The sequence below is a fragment of the Phyllostomus hastatus genome, unplaced genomic scaffold (assembly GCF_019186645.2).
Source record: "Phyllostomus hastatus isolate PE091 unplaced genomic scaffold, TTU_PhHast_1.1 phas_scaffold_345, whole genome shotgun sequence".
In the NCBI taxonomy this organism is placed as follows: domain Eukaryota; kingdom Metazoa; phylum Chordata; class Mammalia; order Chiroptera; family Phyllostomidae; genus Phyllostomus; species Phyllostomus hastatus.
Genome location: NW_025334024.1, coordinates 15,999,372 through 16,008,859, shown reverse-complemented (window position 1 = coordinate 16,008,859; position 9,488 = coordinate 15,999,372). Strand labels below are relative to the sequence as shown.

At 37.5% G+C, this 9,488-nt stretch overlaps 1 protein-coding gene across 9 annotated transcripts in view; it reads left to right on the top strand.

Annotated features, from left to right (window-relative positions):
- The first annotated feature begins 237 nt into the window (after positions 1-237).
- The window catches only part of NFAT5 (nuclear factor of activated T cells 5), a 118,012-nt gene continuing 108,761 nt past the window's right edge, over positions 238-9,488 (top strand). For 5 of the 9 annotated variants that reach the window (XM_045818398.1, XM_045818394.1, XM_045818399.1 and 2 more), the window contains exons 1-2: positions 651-693; positions 2,363-2,447. Coding sequence is in view for 4 of the 9 variants with exons in the window: in XM_045818391.1 (XP_045674347.1) it covers positions 621-693; positions 2,363-2,416 (127 nt within the window). In the remaining 5 variants the exon portion in view is untranslated. Of the gene's footprint in view, positions 694-2,362; positions 2,448-9,488 lie in introns of all 9 variants that reach the window. The other 4 variants (XM_045818391.1, XM_045818390.1, XM_045818393.1 and 1 more) reach the window with 4 other exon arrangements.

Below are 9,488 nucleotides of genomic sequence, written 5' to 3'. Positions count from 1 at the left end.
CTCTAGCGCTCAGCTCGGCCATGCGAGAGCCACCTCAGGCTCGCCATCAGGTCAGTGCAAATACATTTTCCTTCCCCAGGACCCCAGACGCGGACACCTCCCGCCTCCCTCCCTCCCAGCCTGCCGGACGGATTCGCAGCAGTCCTGGCTGAGACGCGACGGCAGGAAGCAAAGCCGCTGTTGATGCTGTTCCACGGCGCGCCTTCCCGCCCTCCGGTGGCCATCCGGCTCTTCCCCTCTTTGGGGCGCCCCCTCCACGCCTGCGCAGTGCGCGGTGGGAGGCGGAGCTCAGATTCCTGTCAGCAGCGGCGGTGGCGGCGACCGTCAGTTTTCTCTCAGGAGAAGCTCCAAACAGACCCGTTGGCTCTTCACCCGCCCTTTCCCCGCCCTGAACCCCCCTCCTGGCTCGCCAGGATTCAGTCCCTGCGGAGTTTCCCCTCCACCCCGCCGCTTTGGTCTTCGTCTGGTGGGAGTCACTGCCCTGGAGGAGGAGGCAGCGGCAGCCACCCTCACCCTCGCCTGCCGCCCCCGGTTCGGTGCCCGCGGTCTCGGAGAGGAGTGCCGCCGCCACCGCCGCCCCCCCCTCCCGCTGCCCTCGGGCCGGGCTGGGTTGAGCTGCGATGCCCTCGGACTTCATCTCATTGCTCAGCGCGGACCTAGACCTGGAATCGCCCAAGTCCCTGTACTCGCGAGGTGCGTCAGGCTGGGGGCAGTGGCGTGGGGGCGGGGAGGCAGGGCCCGGGGGAAATGGAGGGGTCCCCGTCTGGAGGGACAGCTGAGCTCGGATGGCCTGTTCTGGGGGGATGGGGCGAGTCCGACGGGGTTCGGAGACCTTGGAAGCGGCCCCTCCCCCGCGAGGGCTCAGGCGCTGGGGGGCCCAAATGCCATCGGCCCCCTCTCTGCGGCACCGGTCGCTCCCAGCGTCCCCGTGCCAGCCCGGCCCGCCACTCTCCTGTAGCGGCCAGCACCGGCCTCCCCTGCTGGGGGATCGCCCCAGACTGGGCCCCGCGCTGGGGCCGCCGCGCTGCGTGGGGCCGCGGCTCCGCTCACCAGGACCATCCTCCCCATTAAAGTTGCCCGCAAACAGGCGGCGTGGCCTGGAGCTGGCTCTGGGTGCAGGGTCACCGTGATCCCCACCTCCAGGCTGTTTGTGCGTCGTTGCTTTACCCCCCTCTCCCTCCGGCCTAGTCCACTCCCTCCCCTTGTTGGGACGGCCCCCCTTGACCAGGCGCTCTGCCTTTCCTCGTCATCTCTCTGCTGGAAGGGGCCCGAATTTTCTGCCTCTTCCCCCTTTCTACCTCTGTGGCATTCTCATTACTCACTTCTGCCTCGCATCTACAAAGACAGGGGTGCTCCCTGTTAGTTTTATCCCTCCCCTGTCCCAGGGGTGCCAGCTCAGGCACAGCCGCTGTCCTTTGAGAATTTTCTATTTCGTTGCTGTTCAAGGGCTCGGTTCAGGGAGGGGGCGCATTGGGCAGAGATTCCCATTTAAAAACTCTTTTGGCAAAAGCCCAAAGGGGGTTCCCAGGATTTAAAATATTAATACTTGAGCTAATCTCTACTGGGGTTGAATTCCTATACTGGACACCACAAGAATGTGTTAGAACAGGTTCCGTGTGCAAGGGGCATCACACCAAAATGCTCTGACGGCACTCTTCACCACTTCTTAAAGTACTGGGAGGGGACAAAAGGCAGAGCTGGGTTATTAATGATTTCACCGTATTTTAAAAATTGCGTGCCATTATCAACTTCCTTCCTGAGAAATTCAGTTTGGCTTCAGTTGTTGGTTTTATGTATGCATCGGATGATTGCACCCCCTTCACATTCATGTATTTGAATTGTTTAAGTGAATCCGAGTGAGATGGTTTACTCTGGAAGGTACTGGACTTTATAGACTGACGACTGAGTTTGTACACAGAGTCCTAGTTAGTAACTGTAGCCATTGTCTGTTGCTCTGATGACTTTAGTTGGCAGCCACCATCCTGTAAGATGTTTTGGGCAATGTTACCTGAAGTAGTTAGGAAATATTGTAGCTCTGAGAGTCAGAAGTCGGTGTCAAGAGATGATTCTTAGAGGAGGCAAATGTGGTACAATTGGGTACTAAAAATAGTCAAGACATTAACACCATTTGTGCAGTAATCATGAGATAATTTTCCATGAAACAAATGCTTTATGAAAATCTAAGTTTAGCATAGAGACCATTGTAGAGGCAATTCAACCTTCTTTCGCAAAGAATATACTCACAAATATGGGCTTTAGCTCTTAAAAATACATGACAGTTATGTAAGAGATGAATGCTATCCTTGGCTTAAAAAAAAGTCATTCAGCATAAAAAGTACTTAATGCTTTTTGTGTTTTTCAGATTCTCTGAAGTTACACCCATCACAGAATTTTCATAGAGCTGGACTATTGGAAGGTCAGCAGAGTGCCATTTTAAAGCATATTGTGTGAGTATGCAAAGGCTTTCTCTGAAATGGAGTTTAAATGAGAAAGTGTGAAACTTTGCAAACTCATACAATGTAGTTTTCCCCTAAAGAGCCTGATCCTTCTTTTAGAGCAGCTGAATGTTTCAGTGGATTTTGTTGCTGTGTTTGATGTGCTTGTTAGTTATTGTATCTGCTTTGAGAAGCCTTGAGTCCCCCCGCTTATTCCCCCCCCCCATCATTAAAAATTGTATGTTGAGTATTCTTCCTTGGAATTCCGGATTTTAACAAACAAACTGAATATGAAAGGGCTCAAACAAGACCATAAATATAACTAAAAGTGTGACACCAAACACATATTTAGTTTGAAAATTCACAACTTTTGTATGCTAAGCATTACAAAATGATATATTAATTATTTATTACAAAGGCATTGATGTCATTACTCTTGCATTGTTTTTAAAGATAAGGAAAGCCAAGTAATAGAGATGACGATTGAGCTATGCTTAGAAAAAGGTTTCAGAAAGTTCTGGAAATGTTAATAGAGTATGTGGAATAATTCAGACAATTTGATTACTTCAGAAAACTTTATTTCATGTTGTTTCTTTTAGCATTTTAAGACAAAATATCTCTTGTTTTTATAATTTTGAAGTGATTTCACATAGATTATTCTTGAATCTTACAATCCTGGAATTGGACAGCAAGGATATTCATTTCCCCATTGTAAAGATGGGTAACCTGAGGTTGAAATTAAGAGACGTGGCGGGGCGGAGTCACAGTAGCAGAAACAATGCTTTTTGTGTTTTAGTTGGTGCTCTTGACTTAAAGCCAAGCTACCACTGTAAAATATATAGGTAACCAGTGCCCTGTGGAGGGGGAAGGGGTGAGGCTCAGATTTTTAAATATTTTGTTATCCACTTAAAAAAGGCCCTAAATATTTGTTTGTGAGTGTAGGTATTTGCTTTCTATAAAGTAGTTTGGTATAGTGGAGAAAAATGTGGGTTTTGTAATTGAGCTTAAATTTGAGCACCAGTTTAGCTACTTATTAGCTCTGTGACCTTGGCAAATAATTTTGCCTCTTTAAACTTTAATATTTCTATAAAAATATATATAACCACTTAAATTTAGTGAGCTAATGTGGTAAAAATGCCTGGCTTAATAAATGTTTTCTTTTACTATCAGCTGAATTGTTTTAACTATAGAGAATATAAGAGTTTCTCAAATTATTGATTATATTTACAAGAAGGCTATAGATATACATTAGTGGAAAAATCAGCTACAATCTTAGATGAGAAAGTAGTAGAAGTGTGTCTTAGTGAAGTAGATATCTGACTTTTATTCATGATTTTCAATTTGTGACCATGTTGTGGAGTCATATTTGTGTGTACAAATCCATCCATTCTCTGGTCAAAAAAACCAGAGGCTGGAGAAAGATGAAAAAAAGTGTTAATTGTTTAAGCAAATATTTTTAACAAGTTGATGGAAATGTAGAAAACCACTTATTGTTTGTGCCTAAATATTTCTATTAATTTTTCACTTTGGTTAAGAAGATACTCAAATATTTAAAGTAAGGTCACCGTTTTATAGATGATATATAAAATGTGTAAGGTGATATATAAAATACATAAGTATCAAGTAAGTCATATACTTTTATATCTTTGATACAGGATATCATAAGAAAGTTTGCTTCTGTAATGAAAGTATTTAATCTATGCAACCAATTTTTTCAATGTTTTTAAAATATTCTTAACTTTTTAAAAACATTTTTAAATGCCCTTTTATTATGGACATTTTAAAGAATATGTAAAAATAGAGATAATAAAATAATGGATCCCCATGTACCCATCATCAAGCTTTAACAATTATCTATGGATGTTTAATTTTGTTCCTATTTTCTTCTCCCCTTCCCCAAGCTGTATTATTTTACAACAAATATCAGACATCATGTCATGACATACATAAATACTTCTGTATTATAGTGACATTTCTTATATTAATTTTTTACTTTTTAGATTCTATTTATTTATTTTTAGAGAGGAGAAGAGAGGGAGAGAAACATTAATGTGTGGTTGCTCTTCACATGCTCCTTACTGGGAACCTGGCCTGCAACAGCCATGTGCCTTACACTGGGAATAGAACTGGTGACCCTTTGGTTCACAGGCCCGCACTCAATCCACTGAGCTACACCAGTCAGGATTCCCCTTCTCTCTTTTCAAGGGGGAGTAGGAGGCTACTGCTTCTAGTGTATAGTATAATTTCTAATCTGTGTTGAAATTGTAGCCATGCAGTCAGATTTGGGTTCAAATCCTTGTTCTAACATTTGTGTGTGCCCTCAGCTTAGTCATTTTATTTATCTTTTTTGTGCTTCAATCTTCTCATCCTTAAATGGGAGCATAAATAGTATCTTCATTATAGGTTGTTGTTGGGGCAAATTCATGTAAAGCATTTAACCTAGCACATAGTAAGGTCTCCATAAATGTTAGCTGAATTAAAACATTTTAAGCAATAACCATCTATATAGTGCATACTTTTTCCAAATTTAAGTTCTTTCTTTAGGAAAATAAGGTAGGGAAACCAGTAATTGGGTGTTATTAAGCTTTAAAACAGATTTAAAGTCTCTCTACCATTTAATTAAATATCCTGCATTTCAGTGCTGGATATGGTTCTTCCTGCTACTCCCTTTTTTTTTTTTAAGATAGGAAATTAGTTTTTTTAAATTGAGGTATAGTTGACATATAACATTGTGTTAATTTAAGGTATACAATGTAATGATTAGATATTTATATATATTGGGAACTGGTCACCACACCACAATAAAGCTAGTTAACTAGGTTGCCATACATAGTTCTGCTACTGCTTTTTAAATTTAATGTGATGATTATCTGACAATGGAAAAAGAAGGGGTCTAGCTATTTAATGCAATCAAACATAGCCATTAAAATCATATTTCTGATGAAGCCATAATTATACATGAAGCTAGGGGTGGGCAGGGTGGAGGGGAGTGAAGGTGGAAAATGGGACAACGGTAATAGCATAATCAATAAAATATATTTAAAAAAAGAAAAAAAACCTACAGAAACCTAAAAAAAAACTTCTACTAAAATTAGTAAATAAAAGATACTACTACAATTATTTTAAAAATAATTTGCAAAAAAATCTTGGACAAAAGTATATGCTACTAGTATTCACTTTTTAATTCTATTTTTGCATTTCCCTACCTTTAAAGAAGATAGTTTGTGTATGTTAAAGAAATAAGATTGTGTACAGTTAGGGTGTTCAGATTTGAAGGGTAGTATTCTTCTTCGGGGTACTTAGAGAAAAAGTTCAACTACAGAGAAAAAGTTAACATTCCTTACACTTTCTATATTGAGAAATATTGATTATGGTATATATTGTGTACCATATAAAAAACTGAGATGAAAATTAAACTGTGAGGAACTATACAAATAAGATTAACCAAGAGGTCATTCTAGAAATATAGAAATGTAAGATAAGATCAATCAGATAACACAGGAAAAATAAGCAAATTGGAAAAATTGAGTAATAAAAAATGGATTAAAATTTTAAAATGCTTTTAATAGCATGAGTTAGGTTACATGATGGATCAAATTAAAGAACTGGTTAAGTAAGAACTAAATACCAATATTAATTAAACATTTAAGATTGGTATTTTTAAAAAGAAAATATGAAATATTACAATGAGGGTAAAATAAACTTTTTTATTATAATCCATCTATTTGATATGGTACCATGCATAATTATATTTTATAGCTCACAAATGGAAATCCTAAAAATAGTAGCAGTATCTTACTTGACTTTATGGAATATTTCTAAATTGCCATAGGCCTGATTTATTTCTTTTCCTAGGGTCTATGTTAGTAAGGTAGTTAGGCTATTAACTCTTACCTGATGAAATGTATAAAAATACCTTATTGAGAAGGATTTTTTGAAAATACTTAACATTAAAAATAAGCTGTTGGGTTCTTGTTTAGTATTATTAATTTCTATTGATCCATATCTAGTAAATTAAAAATACTGTTATGGAAATAATTATGAAAATGAAGTTTAAATATATGACAAAAGTCATACCTAGTTCATCCCAACTTCTTGCTTCTAGGATCCATCTCTGGTTTGCTACCATTTGTTTTTGTGTCTGTTCCTAAACTCCACTTTCATGATTTTTCTTCAATCCTATAATTCTATTGTTTATTACAGTAAGAGGATAGAAATTCATATTTAATCAGATGGTTCTTGACCTGCTCTTAATTGACTCTTGACTGCACTGTAATTATTCCAGGAGTCTCCCAGAACTTGAAAGTGCTAGTACAGAAAAACATTTTCTTATTGTAATCAATATAATATACAGGGTGGGGCAAAGTAGGTTTACAGTTGTTTGTATGGAAATAATACAATAATTAATAAATGATCATTTATTTGCCCCACTCTGTGTAAAACAGCCAATTTTATTAGAAAAAGTTAACTCATCAGATTGTTTTCTATTAAGAATTAACGGGTAATTAGAAAAAAGAAAAGATCAAATTAATCTGAGACATCAGTTGGGCCTGACTAGGTAGTGACAAGAGGATAGTCCTGTTAGCTTGAGAGTGTGGTAAAAGGCATTCTGCAGTAGAAATGTTGCTTATTAAACTTATTGTCTTTTCTTGTTAAGATTTTATTTCAGGTTAAATAAAAAAGATTTATGTCTCTTTTATATGCCATTTTAATAAAAAGGTTATAAAAGGTATATACCAATTATAAACATTTGAATGAAAATGTACTTGAATGAAAATGTAGAAATTTTCTTTATGGATTAACTGCAGACAATGATTTCAGCTTTCATCCATAACTAAAACCTGATGTGATAAAGGATCCATATTTTTTATGATTTGAACTGGAGATGTGATTTTTTTAGTTACTTTTATTTATAATAACTATTGAAAAATAGATTTTTTTATCTTGCTTTTAATATCATAGTCCCCCTCTTATCCTCAGTTTTACTTTCCATGGCTTAGGTCTGAAAATATTAAATGGAAAATTCCAAAAATAAACAATTCAAAAGATATTTTGAGACAGACCACATCCTCATAGTTTATTACAATATATTGTTATAATTGTTATTTTATTTTTAGTTATTGATCTCTTACTTTGCCTAATTTATATATTAAACTTTATCATAGGTATGAGTATATAGGAAAAAAACATAGTATATATAGTGTTTAGTACTCTCTGAGGTACTGGACATGCACTGGAGGTCTTGGAATGTCCCCCCCTTGGATAAGGGAAGAATACTGTATTTACTTGATAAGGAGGTGATGATTATTACCTCTGGCCAGCCATGAATGTTTATTGCATCTTTCCCATTCAAAAATGTTATGGTTAGTCTTTTAGTACATTTGGTACTTGGTTTTGAAGGTGAGACAAGAACAGAAGAGCTTCTAATAGTTAGCTAAGTTATTGATTATTCTTATCTTTATAAATTTAGCTCTAGTTTTAAAAATCTTCTTAAAGCAATCTTTGTAGGGCGTTTTAAAAGAAACAATGTTGGTAGTTAAAGAGAAGAAAGAATAATGAATTCAGTGTTAATATAATTGAAAACATTTTTGAGCAAGTATATGTATCAGCATTTTACAGATATTTTTCACATTTAATTTTCAGAAAACTCATATGAGATAGTATCAGTATCCATACTTCCTAAATGATCATACTGAGGTACAGGGGATTAACTAATTTTTCCAAGGTCACATAGCTAGTGGAGGAGTCTGGAATTTGAAACCTGACCATTTTACCCCAGAAGTTTGATCTTTCCTGGTTTTCTTACAGTACAAACATTTTTTAAAAATTTTATTTATTGATTCATTTTAGAGATAGAAAGGAAAGGTTTTATTTATTTGATGATTGATTTTAGAGTAAGAAAGGAAAGAGAGAAACATTGATTTGTGTTTCACTTATTTATGCATCACTGGTTGATTCTTGCATGTGCCCTGACTGGGAATCGAACCTGAAACTTTGGCATATTGAGACAGTGCTCTAACCAACTGAGCTACCTAGCCAGGCACAGTACAAACATTTTATGATTGGCATTTACACTTTGGGCCCTAATAAGTTTACACCACTGTTCATATGGTATAAAAAGAGAGTACTTTGTATAGGATTCTTTAGCTAAATAGCTTCCATAAAATCATAAGAAATTCTATAAGCAATATGTAAAAATCAGCAAAGAATATGATAATGACCCTTTTGGGCAATATTTTAACACTCAATTAGCAAATTTTTGCCTGGCTTTGATGGGTGTCTTTAAGATTTAGCTGAAACACATTGCTGGTTGAACCATCTCTGTCTTAACTGATGATGGTATTCCGAAGTGAAAAGTAAGGCAAGGGCAAGCAAGCCACCCCAAAAGGAGGATTACTTTAGAAATGGAGGATGCCATGGGACTCTCGATATCTTTGGCAGTAGTTTTATGGAAAGCATAGTAATCATTTTACCCTATTCTGCTCGTATATTTCAGAGCCTAAGTTTGTGAAGAAATGAGCAACAGAAAAAACACTACTAATAGAGCCTCAAGAGTTGGTTTTATTTCTCGATATGGTTGGTTTTTGCTTCTAAACTTCCTAATACTACTGTTAGGTATTAAAAAAGAGTTTTAATTCTAGTTTGGCCTTGAGACCTCATGGAAAATAGTGTAAGCATTCCTTTTCTTGTTACAGACTAAAAAAAAAGAATCTAGAGTGGTTAGTTAAATTAATAGATACTAGGGCCACCATGGATAGTGGAGAAAGCTAGAGATGTGATCTTAGTCACATTTTTTTTTTAAAAAGTCTTGTGTTTATCAGAAAATACAATTTTTCCCAACAGGGGTTTTTTTCCTCTGTGTTTGGGAGGATTTTGGGGGGAAGAAGTCAATCTTAATTTTTAAAAGAGTTTTGAAAAGTCTGTGCCCTACAGTACAGAATAACCAATTAATATGAGGTGAATGTGAAACTGCAAATAGACCTATTTGCTCTATATCATCTCAAGTCTTCTAACTAGGTATACTTTCCCTGGGACTTAAGTAGATTGAAGTAG